A 21,948-nucleotide genomic window follows, 5' to 3' on the forward strand; every position below is an offset into this window, starting at 1 on the left:
TTACATAATTAATTTCATAGGTATACCATGCTTTTTGATTAAATTATTGTCAGTCGCCCATTTTGCCCATCGATATTTTTTCCAAGTTGGTAATGATTTATTCCTTATCATCTTGGCGTAATTTAAAAACAGTGGTTGTGAGTATCCGCTCAATGGTTCAGAACTATTTTCCTAAATAAATAGTTTAATATTAATAACTGGACACTGGTATATATATATAAGGGATTCTAATCCCAAGATCAAGTGGGACAAAAAGTAAAAATTCAAAAATATTGGTGAAACGAATAATTAGTATAATATTATTTTGATGTTTGCAATAACTAAATAACTGAGGTTATTTTGTACTTAAATGTTTATAAGGAATCCCAAAATATTTAAAAATTGTATCAAACCTAATAATAAATTATTATAAAAAAAAACTAATTATAGTTATATAACAATAATTATTTTAATAAATTGTTTAAAATATAATTGTAGGTATTATAAAAAAGGTCAATAATTAAGAACAATATATTTTTAGTAAATACTAATAGACATGGCCAATTCTTTTATAAGTTACGCTAGGCAATAAGTAGGGCTCGGATTTATATGTATTAACAAAAACCAAAATATGTATGTAAATAAATATATTGTAATAATAACAAATCGCTTTATATGTCATAATAAAATGAAAATATGGAATATAAAAAAATTATTAAAAAAACATTACTGAAAAAAAAATTAAAAATTGTTTTATAAATGACAAAAAATTAAAATAAAAAAATTAAAACACTTGAATTGAAATTATTATGAAATCGAACCTTATTCATCTTGATCTTGATAGCAATGAGATACCATATATTCATGCTCAAATTGTCTAAGTTAAATGATCTACGGTTTGGTCGTAACACAGATTTGTACCGACTATAGGAGCGCTCGACTTTAACAGAGGTGATGAGTGCAAATTTCATACTTGCAATGTCCAAAGGAGTAAGCTTAACCTTATATAAATCCGAGCCCTACTAATAAGTAATAAAGGACAAATGTAATTCATTCAAAAGCTAACTTAAATGATATTATATTATGGTAAAAATATATAAGTTTATAATAATATAATAAATTCAATGTTTTCAGCGAAAATGAAATTAACCTACCGTAACCGAAATACTAATAGTAAAATAAATTACATATTGATTTTAATAGCTGCTATATCAAAAAACATGTCATGAAATATACAATATATTACGTGATACCTATAAGCTAACAGTCAGTAACAAATGTCTTCACTCGGAATTGTCTACAATGATATATCGTTGAATTTAAAATATTTAATACATCCATTATAGTGACAGACTCGACACCTACTATACTATACATATATCAGTGGTATCCAATTGACCATCTTTAAAAAAATTAGTTTCAATAATAAATACAATTTATAAAAATAGTTCAAAATATGTACATTTATAGACTTACAGTACTTTAATAGCACTTAATTATTATTAATTAATAATATTTATGTTTATCGATTCTTTATTTTAGTTGCTAATAAATATAATAGTGTTATGCCTAATAGATATTTATAATTTTCTTATCGATATAATAAATGTTTGAATGGGCTAAATCGTGATGATAACAGACCACTAATTTACAAAGACAATAAAAAGTAATCAAAATAATATTGAATAATATTTCTGATTATTATGTAGAATTTTTTTTATATTTATACGAATAAAACAATAAATTACTCGAATATAATATTAAATATGTAGTTTCCGTAAGTATGTATTTTTTTTTTTAAGTTCTGCTGGTGCGTGAAATTAGCTATTAGCCTAAGTCCAAAATTCTGCAGTATGACTGCTGTATTCAAATAAATGCGTACAAATAAAAATATTCTTAAGTATTTTTTTTACTAATTTACTAAAAATATTAGTTTTAAGTTAATTTCAAGTAATATATATAAATATATATTCATATATTTAATATGCTGTTTTATTAAACATATAAACATTAATTTCCAACAACTTTTTAACTGAAAATAGTGATAAATTAATGAGGAAAATATAATATATTATATTCTAAGATTATTTGAATACTTTTTCAAGTATTCCTATATGTATTTCTACTACATTTTTTGTACAGAATTTAAATTCCTATTTTGCATTTACATTCTGAATACCTAATACAATTATTCTTTACAAGATAGGTAATAGAAAGAGCTATTAAAATTAAAAAAGATATGTTTTTGACATTTTGAGTAGTAAATTATTTTAGTATTTAAAAATAAAAACATATACTTAATCTTAATGAATATTCTGAAATCATAAATGGAAAAAATTTTCTTATAACTTATGTATTATGTATACATTTACATTGTACATCATAATATCATGTTTATATATTTATGATATATAATAAAGCTTATTTGTATTATTTACACAAATAAAAGCTATTGTAAAATTGTGACAGTTGTTTTAATGGTTAAGTATGAGATTTAAACTATTACAGTGAATTAATTTTAGACAGTAAAGTAGGTATTCTGAAAAATGAGTTTTCTGAAATTATTATAATTTTCATATGACATTATTTACCAAAAGATATTCTATTTTACACCTTTAGTAATTGCAAACTTATTAGTAGTAGTGTAAATATTTATAATTATTGTAAATTACTTTATAGATAGTTGGTGACAATACAAGTCCAACAACTATTGAGTTCGGGGGATTGGCTCCATAAATTGACATAAATTCATCGTAATGGCATACTCGTGGACCTGTGATAGTCCTTATCTGAAAACAATCTTTATGCTTAGAGCTTTTTTTCTGTTTTTGTTTGCTGTCTGAATCTAAATGTCCAGTATCCAAAACCGAATTTGACGAATGAGATAAAATCGATGACCATACATTTTCTTTTGAAACGAGTCTAAAGAGTTTAATAATTCAATAATCAAGAATATAAACGACATTTATATAGGTATAACAATATACAATAAGGTATTAAATTCAATTATTTGCGTTACAAAACCTATTATTTTAAAATATATTTACACACAGTAAAGATAATAGGTAACTTAAAATACAAATTTACTGGCAATCTTTTTGAATACAAGACCATCCAGTTAGACACGTTATTGTATTGAATTGATCAAACTCATCGGCGAGCGAGTAAATACGTAACAGTCCTTTGACAAGTAATGGTAGCCATAAAACTTTGCTGTCTTCACATAGAGGTAATAAAATGCGGCCGTCGGCACTTATTGGTAAATGATCGCTAACGCATATCATACGAAACTTTCCCTTGAATAAAACATTAATGTTGTGAATATTGAAAGTATTATATTTTTATTGAAATTATTTTATCTCCGTTGCTTAAATGCTAAAATTAACACTATACTAACCATGTAAAATAATTTAAGCCAATATTTCCCGAACGGATTGTACTCGGGTTTTGATTTTTTATTCCACGCCACTTCAGTTTTGCAACGGGAAAAAACCAAATTAGACGGATGCCACGGTTGTGGCCACTTATTTTTAAACCGTGATGTATATAATACAATGTGATACAGTATCCATCGATAAACCTGAATCACGTGGAACACAAACAAATTAAAAATCTTATTTAAAGTTTACGTATAGGTAATTTATGAGATATTTAAAATAAAATTAAGTAAATACAAATATAATAATAAACATTTGTTAACACAACTAATATAGGTACCTATTTCGAAAATGTATAGAGCATAGTCATGTTGTTTGAACCACGTACAAAAAAAACATGTATACATTACACTCATTGTATAATATATCTACGGTGCATATTTTTAATTCCGATGATAATGATAATTATTATTATTTATTTTTCATTACACAATACTCACTACACACTATAGAGTGTTGCATTTCTGACGAGTTGTGTAAATTATATGCTGCCATCAGCCTATCATATCCAAACCATCGGAATAATATGGGACACTATATATGTTATTATGCTACACGATACTCTTCTTTAATATCAATCAGATATTAATGCATTTAACATTTTTACGTAATACAAAAATTATACAAAATCATAGTTTACTAAGATGTATTTATTTTTCATAATTTTCATCCACTTAACTTTTTTTGTTTGTTGAACAATCTAAATACATTTTAAATATACATTTTTATAGATAGGTACTACTATACAATGTATTTATTTATCGATTAGAAACATTATGTAAACTATTATATTAATATTATAATAATATTATTGGAATAATGATAATAATTCTTCGAGTAAATTTTGAAAAAGCTTTAATAAACTATATGTAATTTTAAAATATATTCCATCTCTTATATTTATGTATAGCATTTATATGCCACTTAAAACATATTAAACACTTTGAATTGTTAAGAATTTAAATATCATAAATCTTATTCATCTAAATCACTTATATTAAAATAAGATTTTTCACCCTTTGGCATTGATATAGTAGTAATGCGTAATTTATGTAGATTTAATTAATTATGTGATGCCTTTGATTAAAAATTCACTCGTAATAACTTTTCTTAAAAAATAATTCTTTTTAATTTCACGTTATTTAGTCGTCTTATTAGGTAACCGGTTAGTTATTTGTAAACCTATATATACATCTCATTAAAATTTATAATATACACAATATATATGCATGTTCGACGTTCGTATGTCTATTTTCACGACAGCGCTTATTGCACATAAAAGTTTGTCTGATTTAGAAAACTTATAATGACTTTTTATGTAGTATATATTCATTGCATTGGTATATTATATTATAGTATAATCACGATACATGCAAGGAATAACATTGTCTACACCATTTATCTGTTATTTATTTTTCTATTGGTTTTAAGAACGTTTCATTTGTAGGTATTGATGATGTAGTATACTCGTATATGACAAGTATTTTGAAAAAATTAGATAAAACAATGAAAAAGTATGTAAATTGACCTTGGGTTAGACGAATTAAAATTATGTTCATATTAAATTGATGAGTCGCGAGTAAATCACATTTCATTGATAAATAATTGTAGTAGTTAAGATAATTAACTAATTTACAAGTACTTTGAACTACTTACTTATCCATTGAATTAATAACACATATAAGTGTTCTGATTTGAAATTTGTTGAGAATTATATATAATTAAAAATCCATTCAATTAAAATAGTAATTTTTAAGAATCATTAAAAAAATTGTATTATATTATCATTTGATTAATTTGCTCTTATAATAATAAATGTACTCGGAATAAACTATGAAATATAAAAAATTGTGTTTGAACTTTGAAATCACCTTTAAAAGCAGTGAAAATATTTCAATCAAATTGAGCGTGGTTTTTGGTAAAAAGTGGGATCTGGTGACTGGTTGATACTTTGGGGAGGTAAAAAGTAAAAATGTTCAAGTAATTTTCAAAACTTAAAAAAAACAAATAAATAAAATAAATACTTATGGTAAAACTAAAATTTGTATATAAAACCAGTTTTTCACAAAAAAATAATTTAGTTTTATTTTATGATTCAAAAATTAATAACTATAATAGAGACTGGACATTTTTACCAAACATATTTATATTAGAATTTCCTAAATAGGATTAAATGTTCAAAATATTTTATGTTATTTATAGATTTAAAATGTTTGATGTTATTTAAAATCATTGTTTATGATTAAATAGCTTGACAATTTAATACAAGGTTTCTCATATTTTTTTCTTATTGAATTTTTAAAAAAAATGGATATTATTGAATATTCAAGTTTATATGCGATTTATCCTCTAAAGGTTTTTTATTTTTATATTATCAATAAATATTAATCATAGAATCTTCAAACATTACACTATATTAATTATATAATAATTTTCTATACATATGCAATTCTAGACTAATTTCAAAATATTTATATCACGAATCACTGAACCTATTCACACCATTATACGGTGCGTAGTAATGCCATAGAAATAAATAATAATAATAATATGATCATTAATATTTAATAATATAAATTATAATATTGGATAAAGATATGTATTGTTTTTGGCACCAATTAGTTAAATGTACCATATTACTAATAGGAACTTAAATTTAATATAGTAATATAAATAAATAATAACCTAACCTTTAGAAATACTTACAGGTTAACTCAGAATCGTTTTTTGTATGCAAAGATGTATTATTGAATTAAAATATAACATATCCATTAATCCAATAACACCTAATACATTATGAGGTACACTCGAACATATTATATATAACAGAGCTACTTCCCAAGTGTTTTTTTTTTTAATACCAATATTTTTTTTATCTATATAAGTTATATTTCTATTAACGGTATTTAATTTTTGAGTACAATTTTTATTGATTAAAACCAGAAAAAAAATAAATAAATAAATAAGTAATACTAAGTATACAGCGTATTATACAAGGCATAACGGCACTTTTTAAATTTAAAAATGTTAAATTCTGGTGATGTTTTCTTTTTAGTGTGTACTAATTTCATTTTCTAAATAATTTTCTTTAGCATGGGTATTTAATACAGAAATACAAATTTACAATTTTAATATAATTTTAATTATAAATTCGAATAAATAGTTTTGAATGCAATGAATATTTTTAAGAGAACCTACCGCTGTATAAAATTGTTTTTTTTTTATAGTAATCAGATCAGTTAAATGATGTTGTATCTAAATATTGTCATATCTCTTAGAAGTCAACATCAATGAAACATGGTAAAAAAATATGTGTTAATTATTATGAGTATCAATACGGAATAATAGACACCGAAGACAAATATTATACTTTATAATATTAACAATAATTTAATTATAATCAATAGTTGATTAATTACTATAACCATTGATTATAAATACTATAGTATTTATAATTAATGCTATAACTTATTGGCAATTTTGACAAAACGATAAAAAAAATTTGACAAATATTAATTTTGATATATAGATTTATGACATAATATTATTTATAACATTTTTATAATTTCATAGTAGGTTCTAATAAAACTTTTAATATCTAACACTGGCTGCTTACAAATTTATAGCCTATAAAATGGTACTATTATACTAAAATACTATTATGAATAAAGGAAGGATGTATATTAAATTGCATTTTTAGTACTAAATGCAGGATTAGATTGATTTTTATTAGGAAGATTGAAGAAAATTTGGAAAAATCTATGTTGCATATATTTGCATATTATAAAGATGACATATTCTTTAAAAGTTTAAAAGTATATTTTTTAATTTTTTATCATTTTGGATGTTTATCTATTTTTATTTAAATTTTTTGAAATGTATACAACAATGTTGAAGTAATGTAATGCCTTAAACTTCAGATGTATCTACTTACCTATCTAGTATCTACTTAAAACGAAAAATATAATTTTTGTTTTATCACAAAAATAACCTTAGTTAATTTGTTGAAAAAACTGTAAATATGTTTATTTATTACTAGGTATATTTATATTTTGATATTTTATATGTTTCTAAAGTAAATATGTTTAGTAAATTAATGTCAGCTGTATATTGGTAAATAGTATGTGGATCATGATGGGTCTGATATGAAATTAATAGGGACAGGAATTCTATTTTCTAAAGTAATAAAAGCTATAATGTAAATATCTAGTGTATAGTATATGCTTAATGGTTAGTTATATTACCTACATTTCAGTAAGGCGTTGAATTGTATTTAAATACATATAATTTAATTATGACTTGATATAATTAATTTAGGCTAATTATGAATCGTTTCATACGAATTTTAATTGAATGAAAGATATTTATTTGTTTTTACATACTTCACCTCAATAATTATATTTTCTGTCACGTATTTAGACAATTTTGATTGATGTACTTTTATATATTTTATCAACTTATTTATACTTAACATTTTTTGAGCTAATATTTATTAAAATACTTCCGAATTTGTAAATTATTACCCCCCCTCCAACAACTTTTTTATCAGGTTCCAAATAAGATATAGATGTTTGAATTTCAATTCAAATTTTTTTAGTGATTGTTTTTTAAATGTGTCAACAAACTTATGTTCACACTATTTGTATTCAAGTCTTAAATACCTATACTAGATATTTTAATTCTTATATATAATTATTTTATTAAAACCTAAATTTCAACTTGTACTAATCGAAGAAAATTCATTTAATTGAAAAGTAGATATTAATAGAATGTTTAAATAAACAACTCACCGTAGAATTTCTTCTAGAACTTCCTTTCATGAATATACAAAATAAAAATGATTAAATATTAAAATACAAATAGGTATCTATTTACCAATAAATATAAATATACCGATGAAAGTTAAATTTTGAATCCTATTTTTAACTTAAATATGTATTTTATATTTAATAATATAATAATAATGCAAATGAATTTTCAAAACTATTATTATCACAGCATAATATAATATCCTAACGTCATAAATTTATATCGTAAGCATTTTATATTATTATTTGTATATTATAGTATTATACTAAATATATACCCAGAAGCCCAGCTAGGATTTTTTTTACGGGGGAGGAGCTAAATACTTTTAACTTGAGTTATTGAAAATCAAACACAAAAATACTGATAACATATTAACGTTGATTTGCCGTTTACGTATTTACTATTTTAAATAAATAAAATTTGTAAGACAATTTCCATATTTATATTTAAATGATTCAAAACAATATAAAAAATACGGCTAATTGGAGGGGGGGCTATAGCCCTTTTAGCCCCCCTTGGCTACGCCACTGTATATACCTTATTATTGAATGGTAACCTATTTTGAATAGCCTAAAATATTCCTATATTTATGATCTATATTAATATATTTATACTGTATAGTATAACTACTTGAGAATATTCTAAATAAAATATTAATATTTATAACCACTATAGGCATATTTTATTTTGGCTTTTATGCATCTTTTTATGTTGCACCCTTTCTTGGGCCAGTTTCATTAAATCCTAGATACGTTTCTAACCAGATATGTTATATTGAAGCATTTAATTTTTATTACGTATATATTTTAAAATCGATATGCTGTAATGCAGGTTTCGTGGTTAGGTTAGGTTAAGTTAATGCCTACTTTATAGTCTGTAATAGTTCGTCGTTTACGAATTCTATACAAATAGGTATTATACTTATTTCCAATCATTTAATTTTTATTTTTTTATTTGTTTTTATCATGCCAAAAGTGCGACTAAGACTAGGAATACAGTAAAATAGGTTTTTTGAATTTCCAAACGAACGTATACCAAATGACGGTTAAATTGTATATTGTTCTGTATGTGAAAAAAATCAATCGATAGCAATTGAATATCGATTTTAGCTAACACGGCATTTATAAAAAAATAATCAAAAAAGATAACTAAAATAGAGAGCAGAAATTCAATCTAAGTTTTATTTCATCCATATTATTCTTATTTTTGTAATTTATTTTTGATATTTATAATAAAAAGTTTTATCAAGCTTTTATCAATGCTGATGTTCTACATTTCAAGAATTTCTAAATTTTAGCTTAAAAAATGTTTGAGAAAAGTGTACCAGTCGATTGAATTCTGTCGAAAGTATGTTAAGGAAAAATTATATTCAACCCATTCAGGAGGAACAATAATTGGCGAGATTGTGAATGACAAGTCAACTAAAAAAAATTCCGGTTTTTGTTGGATGTAGAACTTTCTCGCCCGGATACGGTTAATATGAAATAATTTCCAATAACGTCGGTTGAACTGCTTTGAGTAGAAATATCGTTCAGTTTTTATAAATCAGTTTTACGCGCACATAACTTATTTAATAAATATCGGTATATCGCATAATATCTCGAGTTTATAAACACTTATTCATGCAAGCGTTTCTTCGGTGCAGTAAAAATGCATCGAAAAACGATTAATTTAGCCGACAGACACGCGTATTCTGCAGCGGCTTGTCATATTATTAACATTCTTTTGATTTGTACCGTCCGCGACCAATTATTACAGTATTATTTTGATTGGTTTATTATTTCATTCGGCATAGCTCTGCCCGACAACATTACACGTAGGTAATGTTAGCGCGTTACAGCGTTCGCGCATATTATACTATTACCGTCGCACCACTCTAGACGCAAAGACCGATCGGGGAGGAGGTGGTGTAGGAGTAGCAATAGGAGGTATTCGGCGATTGAGTGGTGGCGGCGGCTTCGGTCGCCAAGTTCAAGGTCTCCGAGTTTGCGCGCGCGCACACCGGGATCCGGGGGGCAGTTTAACCGTCCCCGAACCACCCGCGACGGGAGCGAGACGACCGGAGCGAGCCGACGACAACGCCGCCCGATGACCGATACCGGGGTGGGGGGCGTCACAAGAACCGTAGCCAGGGCCAGTGACCTATCGGGTGCGAGACGAACCGAATTTTTATTTCATCGTTTCGCAGTCGAGCACTGCCGCCGCCGCCGCTGTTTCAGTCGTCGTCGTCGTCGTCGTCGTCGCCGTCGCTGTCGCTGTCGTCGCCGTCCATCACGATCTGCAGTGATCGCGGTACGCCGTATACAGACACGCGCCAGTCGCCGCACACACGCGTACGCACGCACACACACAATCGGCCGAGCACGTGTGCGCACGTCCGACGTGATCACAAGAAGGCACAAGCGGACGACTCGACGCAAATCGGTAAGTCCTTAATTTTTATACATTACATATAGTATTATTATATCATATACCTACATAATAATAATCGTAGGTATAGTATGCGATGGACGCTCGTCTAAAAACTGCGGACTTTTGGCTAATTTATTAGCAAGATCTTATTTTTAATCACTTAATAATTTGTAAAATATATTGGTATATTTTTAAATATGAAATTTATTATCTATAATTTTTTTAACAAATTCTCAGCTTTAGATATTGGCTTTATACCATATGCACACCTATATAGAATCTAGGTACAAACCACGGACGCAAATAAGGTATTAGTATATACAATATTATGCATTTGTATACCACTAACTAAGATACTACTAAAAGCGTATCCCTAACTAATATGTATAGTGTATACGTATAATTATTAATTATTTTACAATGGGCTATGTGACAAATGGTCTGTAGATTAAAACACGCTATATTTCATGGCCATATACATAATAATAAACATATAATAAACTAATAAAGTGTGTGATTTTTGACAAACAACCGTTTTGGAATGGAAATAAAAAAAGGTGCGGTTTTTGAAATTGGTTACCAACGGCAAAATACTCAAAATCGTGTGGTTTTCGTTTGTCGTACACGATAGAATTTTTTTTATATAATATATCGCTAGCAACAAGTGTACAGGTAGATAGGTAAGGTGTCGTAGGTGGTAGAGCCATAATAAGTCGTTTGCGCGTTGCTATTGTTCATTTTAGCCTTTTTTTAATGTACGACTGCAGTTACATTATAGGTATATTGACATATTTTATATGGTCGTACATACTTCGTTTCTGTCTTACCCGTCGACATGACCCTTGTTGAACAATAGAATGAACACATTGATACAAGATATTGGAAGATTTTTTTGTAAGATAGTAGAATACCGATTTATTTTTTATATTTCTTATGAGCTAAAGTAGATTAAATTTGGTTTTTCGAACAGGTAACCTAACAAGTCTGAGTCTATCATTTTAAGAAACCATACAGATATAGAGTTTTATTGAAATAGGTGTACATTTGAAGTTTGGAGGGGGGACTTAGTTTCGAATTAAAAATCAAATGATATTCAAAACAATCAAAACTAATGATATTTTTTAATCAAGGATATATTTTTAAAATTGTTAAGTATTTCGAAAAAGCCTTGCATTTTACATAAAAGTAATTTTTGTATTGTTATTTAAAGTACTTATATTGTTATATCATTATTATATTATAGGCATAGACGTCTATGATTATAGGTCACTACTCACCAGCAAATTATACAATCGCAGTTAAACATAAACAACTAAAAGCTATGTTACAATAATTAATAATCATTACTTTTGGGAACAACTTGTTTTTTTTTTTAATATACCTACTAACTACCTAATTAGGCGCGTATACAAAATATTATCATTTAGTACAATAAAATGTTAGCCGTTAGGTACTGCTGTGTAGTCTTTAAATTAAACTAAAATAAAAATAATTGTAAGTACTTTAACATTCATTAGTGATTCATTGACGGTCAATAAATTATCAATATCGTTTGCATTTCCTTTAGGTTGAACGACAAGTCCATCACTGCTAAATATTTCGCCAGGTCTTTTCCATAATTTGACACTTTGGGCAATTTCTATTGGTAGGTATACGTGGCCACCAGGGTGTTTAAATACAAGTTGCTGTATAATTGTATTTTATTATTAGTATTACTTTTTAACACGTAATTAATTATCAATACATACATCATCGTTGTATTTGTCCCAATTTTCAGCGTTAATGAAATCATTTGACCATGTATTCCACGGCGGTAAAAACATAGAATCATTATAAGACATTATAATTTAGGGCTTTCAAAACATTTTTTACATAATCATTATTTTTAAACATACAATTAAATATAGTAATATAAATATATTACCATAGTGAAATATTAAATGATTCGTTTTGTTTATATAAAAAGTGAAATGTATCATTTTTATGTACAAATACACAAATATTATATATTTTTAAATGTTATTAAATATTTTGGAAAATTAATTTAAATTTTGTTTTTCTTTTGTTTTTTGTAATATATGTAAATAAGTACACATTTTAATATTTCTAATACAATCATGTATAGGATATTTGTTGATTTTTATTATTTTTGTGGGGGTGGGAGAACTAGCATTATCCAAAGTTAAGTGTCTAACATCCCGAATATTATTTACATATAGTCTGGCGAAAGAGAGCCCGCGAGACCTCAACAGCTTTTTCCTCCGATGTCCACCTATGAATACTGTAATACCTAGAATTAGCTAATTCTGCTAAAATTTATTTATATGGCAACTGTAGTCTATTTACGCATGGTTATTTTCTATTACTATAATACATTTGTAGATAATGTTGGATGAAAATATAACATATATTTTTTAGTATAAAATTAAACGATACATTTTAGGGGTGAACTTAAATTTAAAATATACAGTGAACATAAATGTTTTATATAATTAAAAATAAAATTAATGTACTGTATGTATAATGTATAAGTATTATTTCATTTTAACTAATAACTATAACTAACTTTTAATTAATAATATATTTATATTTATTCCAGGTTGAACAAGAAATCATATATTGATTATTTTTAATTTGATTCTATACGGTTCAAATTATTTTATTTGTTTAACAGTACAATTTTAAGATGGCTGAATTTCGAAATTATAAGGTAAGAGTCTCAATACTATGTACAATTAAAATAATTTTAATTCGTTTTTATTAATTTAAAAACAATTATTTCGGCGGTTTAATTTTTGAACCCCGAGTTAATTTTTTTCTTAATCATTATCTGCGCTAATTTGATTTGCATATTATTTGAAACATTTATGTATGTATGATTTGGAAAAGTTAGTATATACATATAATTGGAATCAAGAGTATTATTCAATATATTTATTTACTATGATAATATATTAGTTAACATTTCTTTTTCTTCACCCTTCGTTTCTAACTATATGGCGTTAGTTAGTGGTCACCCTTGTCTTGTACTTTTATTGGGCTTTGCCCGCCATCCCTCTTACACCAGCTACTTTCGTATCATTCTCTAAATAGTTTAAACTCTATTTTGTTTTCTCCTATCATTTCATTTTTCTATCTATATTTATCACTATAGCCACTCTCAGTGCTTCCAGGTCTCCTATCCTCAAACTTCATATCATGACCAAATCATATCAAACTTTTCTCTCTGATTTTGTTTACAATTGCTGCCACACTTACACTATTTCTAATGAATTAATATTTAATTTCTGTTACCACTCATCATTAATTTATAATTAGAATAATAAAAACATATTCTATTACTATTAATTTTAAAGGTACTCAGTAAGTATAAAATAAAAGTTAAGATATAATATTATAAAAATTTAATTAAAAAGAAGAAGTAGATAACTGTTAATTTTTCAGCGGACGTCCGTTTATCTAATTACTCAATAGTGTGAACATTTTGATATATTGGATGTTGACTTTTATGTTCTTTTATTAATTTAATTTTCTTCTCAAATAATAATGATAAAAATATTAACAAAAAACGCGTAATAAAAAATCAGCTTAAATCCAGTAGCATACTCATCGTACTACATAGGTACTCCACCTGTCCTTTAGGCCATAGAACAAGTATGTTATAATTAAGGCGTATTTAAAAATAAATCGTATATTGATCAAATATAATTTTTTGCTTTCATAAAAACCTGATCATAAGAGAATCATTATTAAACTACGAGTAAAGTAAAAAAAACTAGATTTAATGAAATTAATCTTCTGAGGATACTTTTCAGGAAATATATTTTAAAAATATATTGTTTCATTAGAACAAATTAATGAATTATTCGTGTGTCGGTATTTTATCTAAGTTGTATGAAAAAATAATGATACATAATCATATAAAAAATATACTTCAACTGTTATCGTTTAAAGACTTCTTTAGATTAGGTATACGATTTATTGTGTATATAGTTAATGGCGCCAATCCCGTTTACCTATATATCTATCATATTAGATAAACAATGAGGTAGTATGTCTCATAAGATTTAAAATCTTGTTTTTTGCGCTTGGGGCCGTTTATCAGTTAATGATTATTGAAAATGTTATTACAATAATTTATGGTGAACATCAAATAAATATATATAATTATACTAGCTGTAGCTGATTTTTTTCCTATAGGTTTATCAATACGTGTAGATTTTTTTTCCAAAACTTGGATCTAACATTTTCTTTAAAGTACTATTGTTAATTAATTTTTTGTAAAAAATTATATAAAAACTATCTATAACTAGGAAGTATTTTCAAACGATTTTTTAGAAACATTAATTTATTTTAAGTATTTTATTATATGTCGTCATTTTCATATTAATGGTGATTGAAGTTATTATTTTAATTTAAATTAATATTTTCAAGCATTTATTTAAATAACAATGAGTAGCAATGTAATATGTATTACATGTTATTATAATACCTGTCAACTGTCATAGTTTTCTACAGAATTCTCATACGTTTTTACTAATGTTTATGTGACTTAAAAACCAAGTAATATGTATGATTATATTTTACATATTATAGGTACCTACACTATATTCGGTATATTACAATATTACAATTTTCGTTTCTAATTATATGTCATATGGAATAATTATTATATTTTCGTTTAGTTTAACCAGAAATTAGAAATACTTAATAGATTTAATAAGTTATACTTGTATGTTTATAAGTAACACATTTTTGTCAATTTAACTAGAAGATAGAATTGAAGAATGTATTACTGTATGATGCAATATGCTACGTACTGTCGTGTACCCGCGTGTATTCATACCAATTGACCATCACCCATTGGATTAAATGCAGTGAATAAGTAGGGTCGACCGTAATGTATCCCAAATTATTTAGATATTTTTATAAATTGTATGATATTATTAAAAATGGTTTTTAATAACAATGTATATAAGTGTTTATATAACTCTATACTTTTGGCTCAGCACGTAATGTTATAAAATATTATCATAAAATATTTATCGTTTGTAATGTTTTGACATTTTATTTAATTTTTTAGTAAATTTCGGCAATTTTCGGTACTTTAAGTAAGTTATTATTTTGGGTGGATGACTGAAGAATAAGCTATCGATTAAACTTAAAAACAAATATTATTTCAGTTCCCTTATTATATTTGGCCGAGTTTTACAATATAAATATTAAAATCCACAGGGAAATACGTATGTAAACAAATAAGCTAATATATTATACTGTAATCATTTTCTAATATCGTTTTCCAGTGTAAAATACATGGCAAGTTGTAACTATTATTTTATGCTTGTATACAAGATGAATATAGTGTATATAACATTTCAGATGATGAGCAAAGTTGTAATTTATTATAAATATATTAGTTTCACAATGAAGTGTTTTTTATGCGTAAATTTTATGTAGCATGTAGGTATTACTTAATTTTACTGGTAGTTATATTAGTAGTGTTTTATTTATTTTATTTTTTATCAATCGATATGAAGTACTTTTGTGTTCGATGATAGGCTAGTTTTCAATTTTCTTATTACTATTCAAGTACTAATATAAATATCTAGTTTAAAATACTTTTTTTTATTTTTTTGTAATTAAGAAACTTGTAATCTTATAAAGACTCCTTATATTTGTTTTAAAATTATGTTTACATTTAATGTAGAAGTATTTATTTTTTGTAAAATATTGAGACAGCAATCGGTATTCGGTATTATTATATTTTTTGGTTTCTAATATATGTTATAAAAATTGCAATCTTAATTTCAAAGTCTTAAAAGTTGATAATAAACTAATTAGTATTTTACACTTCTATTGAAATTCATAAACATTTATTTATTCTTCACAAATTACGATGATATAATTTTTATATTTAATTTGAAATATGTTATTTAGGTTTACTGATTTGAATTATAAATATAAGTTTAATTACTACACAATATTATCCTAAACATTTTTAATGTTTGATATTTTTATATTGTAAAATGTTTTTTCAAATAGATTTTTAGATATCTTCATATACTTGTTATAATCAGATGTATTAACGTTTGACGTTGTTTTTTTTTAGTTACTTACCGTAAATTATTATGCTTTAATTAATAATTACTGTTTTCTATAATTATTAATAATTATCTATGGTCAATTGGTTATTATTCAGAAACATTTTTTAAGTAAAATTATTGTTTTTAAATTAAAATGTATGTATTCGTTATATAACTAAATATTAAAATAAAGTGTAGAATTTTTTCAAAACTTTTAATAAAAATAATTCACTGTATCTTTGATATCCTCATATTATACCTGCTGTATAATATATTAACACAAATTAAATCCTTTCTTTAGGTACGTATAATTTTATTTAATTTTATTAAATACAACAGTCAACAAGACATAAATTTAAAATAGAGATTATAAAACTAATAAAAAAAATCACAATATATTGGTGTCTTATTTCGAATTAAAATTTTTTTGCACTAAGCTAATTTCAGTAAATCCATGATAGAATTTTCCCGACACACATTAACTATATATGGTTATTGAAAGTGATTTAGAATGGATACATAAATACCGACTATCATAATAATATTAATTGAATAAAATAAAAACCCGAATTCTTCAAAATGATTTGCTTACTTCAACAAATATACTAATACTATAAAATATTTGTAATAATGTATGTTTACTATAGTGCTCTGATAAAAATATATATCCACGTACTATTTTTTTATAAATTGTTAATAGTGTTTGAAATTTCTGTAATACATTGATAGGTAGGTACTTAGTACTGGTACTAGTATATACAATGACTTAGTAATTCGTAAATACACTTTTGATCCACACCATTTTCGACAAAGTTTGATCTATATAATAGATAAATTTGGTTCATATACCTACTCGTATTTCTTAAAATAAGTTGCCGATGATAGAATTTTGTAGATCTATTAGCCCAAAAATATTTCATTATTTTAATATTATAATACATTATATAGTATTATGTTTTATGTATATATTATACAATATATAAGAACATAAATACTATGTTTTACAAAATAATTGCATTTATTGTTAAAAGTATATACATAAATATAAAATATATTTAATGATAAGAATTTATGATTTATATTATCATTGTATGTGATTGTGATGTATTCGTTTTGTTGATTAATTCATTATATAGGTATAAGATGAAAATGAAATTCAAGCTTTGTCTGTGTTGAGAGATAATAGGTATATCGCAGCATTATACATTTATTATTTTTTCGTTATACCTATATTATAATATATATTGTATAATCCTAGATGGAAAATTATTTAATTCATAAAATGGTTACTTTTTTGTTTACTATATTATACGGAACAAATAAGTTATCATGAATGAGGTAAATAAATATCACGGATAAATTAAGCTTGACTTAAAAAATGTGAAATTTATAGTTTTAGAATAGGTAATTTTAACTAATAAATAACATTTAACTTTACAAACTCTGTATTATATTGAATATGATTTTACTAAAAATTGTTTAGAAAAAAACCTAATGAATTGTATTTTACAATACTGTTAAAGAGAGCAAAACTTTATAAAGTAATGGGAACGGGTTTTTATAGGCGGAGTAGTTATAAGATTATCAATTGATGTTTGCTGTTAATCTCGTGAACGATAGTTATTTTACCCACTGTTTGCAACGGTTGTATTAACATGCAATTATAATTTGATAATATAAATTCAAATAATACAAAATATAAATAAAGAACAAACATACCTAAAATTACATACCTAAAACAGTAGAGCATACGCTTTATTAAATTGTAATAGTTAAGTTCATCTATCTATAATATTATATACATTTTTCATTATAGTTATTATTTCATCCAAATGAAGTAGGTACCCATTTATGAAGTAAAGATTAACTTAAATCAAACATAATGTGTGTGTCTGTATAAAAAAAAAGTTTTTTAAAAGAAATGCCGTTATAATTCTCTTGTTCTAAATAAAATAGGTATAGGTAATTGAAAAATTTTTCTTTTCGGTAATAATGTCCATTACTAGAATATATACAATGTCATACATACTAATAAATATTATATTGCTACATACTTTATTATCAAAATACTAACTAAACAATTTTGGTTGACCTTGCATTTCGATTTGTAGTTCTATCAATTAAAGTGTACCAATATACTTTTAAAAATCAATACTCAAATTTTGTAAAATACACACAATTTTATACCATAAATCTTAACCATAAATAGAATATACCTATTTATGAAGAATGTGAGAAGCAATAAACTAAAATGAAAAATTAAACTCATCCATTTTTTTGTGATGATATTGATTAATTTTACACAAGGACATCGAATTTTAGTCAAACTCAATAAATTTGAAAAATTTGTAACTTGATTTTTAAGCTAATTACTGTGTTCAAAGACTTGTATTGAGTCTTATTAACCACTTTGAAATTATTTTCACCAGACACCCACAGGGGCGTCATTTGCGGTACGCAGTGTATACATTTGCGTATCTAAAATTCTAAATTGTAAATTTTGGCCCGTAAGGCACATCCACATGGCCCGCTCAGCCACATCACAATAATGTCAAATATATCGAAAAAATAAATAAATAATGCCCTGCTCAATATTTATGTGTATCAAAAAAAAAAAAAAAATTGAAATGACGCCCTTGGACACCCACCAAACACAATTTTAATTTTAATTTATGTATGTCAGTGATAATAATATAACGTGGTATCAAAGGTATATGTAGTATATCAAATTATAGAAAATCGTCAGTTTAATTTTTGGAATTTACTCTTGGTATTTTTTTTTAACGATTTTAATTCGATACATAACATTTTAAACTATAATTATATGTTTAATGTTGAGAATATTTATCAAATCATTCAGTTTTTCATTATTTAGTTTTAAACAATTCGTTTTGAGTAATTATCGAAATTATCGTAAAATATTTAAAATATAACATTACATACAAAAACAATAATCACGATTGATAACAATAAATTGAACATACGCAAATAACATTAAACTTAAACTAATAATAATGACAATTAAATAATATGTTATTTATTGATATATTGATAAATGCAAAACGTTAATAAAAATGAATAATAACTAATTCAAAATAGAAGTTCACTGTTTGGTAGGTTTTTTAGAGGGGTATTTTTTTTAGTAGGTAGTCAGTTGAAGGCTTATTACAATAATTATTGTGGATCGTCATATAGAAAAAATATAATAGGTATGTCCTTGCCAACAAAGTATTTTTTCCCCTTACGAAACTGTTGAACTTGCACCCCATTTCCAGAAGCTGATCCATACAGAAATAACTGAATAGTAAATAATAAATATTATCTACAATAGTAAAGAATAAATGGCAAGTCAAAATAAATGATTTACTTGCAAATTTAGTTTTTGAAAATATATTTTTTGTTACTCTATATCAGAGATTCCCATTTTTTTTTTTTACTCACGGCACCCTTAGTCATTTTCTAAAAATCCGGAGGTATCTTTGGCCTATGGCAGTATTGCCTATAAACTAAAAATATATTTCAAATAATTTCGCGGCATCTGGTTGGGAATCTCTGCTCTATATGTATATCATTTATAAGCTGATAGCTAACATGTTAACTGTAGATGCGAACATCTGATAAAAATCGTATCGTCTCTGAGTCCACTCCTAAAAAGTTGTACAATTATATTATAACATCAATTTACATAATTTATGCTACTATTACATCTGAATACCTACATTGTTTATGGCAATATGCTTAGCAATTTGAAATTATTATTTTAAAACTTAAAATATAATTTATAATTAAAATTGTTAGATAAAAGAACGCAAACATTGGAAAAAATATATTTAAAATAATAAATAATAAATATCATTTGTTGACACAATAATTTTATTTAATATTTAAATATTTAATTAAATTAAATATTTAATTAATATTTAATTTTATTATACTATGCTTAGTTTTCAAAAAAAAAAAAAAATAGTTTTACAAATTAATTTTTTTAATCATTGATAATAAAGTGTAAAGAATGATTTAATTATGTGAGCGTCTAATATTAGTGTATGGTTTAAACGACGTACATTTAATTGCTTGTAAGTCGTATAATTAAAACATTGCATTCTTAACACTCAGTGTTATAATATGACGTGATGTTTGATTTGTTGTCCCTATAGACTAGTACTGTATAATATATATTTTAAAACTAAAAATTTAAAAACTAATTTGTATTTGAATTAGTAATAATATATTGTTATTTATTTGTATTTTGCATTGTTTGAATTTAATTTAATTTATATTAATTCAAATAGATTTTTTTTAAATGTAGTTGCATGTATATAATATAATTCATATATTATAATCACTATCCCATTAGAATCATCATGTGTAATTAAAAATAAAAGATAAAAGTAAAGGATCAACTACAATTCTACTGGTCGAAATATATTGAAAATTATTCTAATAGCTTAAACATGTTATTAGTTTATTAAAATAACTTCATGAAATCATAAACTAAGAATTACTAATCAAACAAATTTAACGCCAACACGAAACCATAACTAAAAGAATATACTATTTATATTAACATGAAACTATATAGATAGGTATATTTAATTCAATTTTTAAGTGATGAAATATTTATTATACATTTTAATAAATAAACAGAAACAATAATTATTTAAAAAAATTATAATTTAATTTTATATGTTATAACTGTTATAATATAATCAGTAGTTTAAATACTAAAATTATTTTTAAGTTAGATTACGATATTTATATCTACACTTAATACATTTAACATCCATCAAACATTCAAACATAAAAAGGTGAGCAAGTTTATACATTAGGTGTAGAGTGAGACGAATGAGTTACTCTATAATATATGTGCTAAATTTGAATTCACCGATTATCACTGTATATGAAATACGATTTTGAAAATATTTCATTTATTAAATTATTGAAATTCAATTATTAAAATAATATAATAATTATTGTTGTTAACTTTTGAGTTACGAATTACTGTAAAATAATGTGTATAGGTTCATAATATAAATAGATAATATTTTAAAATTAATCTACATATTTTGAAAATGTTATTGCGTGTAGTAAAATTCATAATATATGTAAAAGGTTTTAGTCCCAATGAATAATGTTTTTGAATTATAACAAAATAATTAACATAGTTATTCATTGTTAAAGTATGTAACTTCGTCCAAAATTGAACTTCAAATATCTACAAAAAAAAA

General features: G+C 24.8%; 2 protein-coding genes across 2 annotated transcripts in view; one reads left to right on the top strand and one right to left on the bottom strand.

The window, feature by feature from the left end:
- On the bottom strand, window positions 1–12,478 carry LOC132925013 (androglobin-like). The gene is made up of 6 exons (XM_060989445.1): window positions 12,386–12,478; window positions 12,140–12,322; window positions 3,377–3,559; window positions 3,067–3,275; window positions 2,652–2,901; window positions 1–171 (listed from the first exon to the last, which is right to left on the bottom strand). The coding sequence occupies exons 1-6, from the start codon at window positions 12,476–12,478 to the stop codon at window positions 1–3; spliced, it is 1,089 nt and encodes a 362-aa protein (XP_060845428.1).
- LOC132926537 (cationic amino acid transporter 2-like) overlaps window positions 10,391–21,948 on the top strand; it is a 26,647-nt gene continuing 15,089 nt past the window's right edge. The window contains exons 1-2 of the mRNA XM_060990897.1: window positions 10,391–10,649; window positions 13,237–13,347. Of these exons, the coding sequence (XP_060846880.1) occupies window positions 13,324–13,347 (24 nt within the window). The 5' untranslated portion in view covers window positions 10,391–10,649; window positions 13,237–13,323. The remainder of the gene's footprint in view (window positions 10,650–13,236; window positions 13,348–21,948) is intronic.

Source organism: Rhopalosiphum padi, chromosome 3 (genome assembly GCF_020882245.1).
Source record: "Rhopalosiphum padi isolate XX-2018 chromosome 3, ASM2088224v1, whole genome shotgun sequence".
NCBI classification, from domain to species: domain Eukaryota; kingdom Metazoa; phylum Arthropoda; class Insecta; order Hemiptera; family Aphididae; genus Rhopalosiphum; species Rhopalosiphum padi.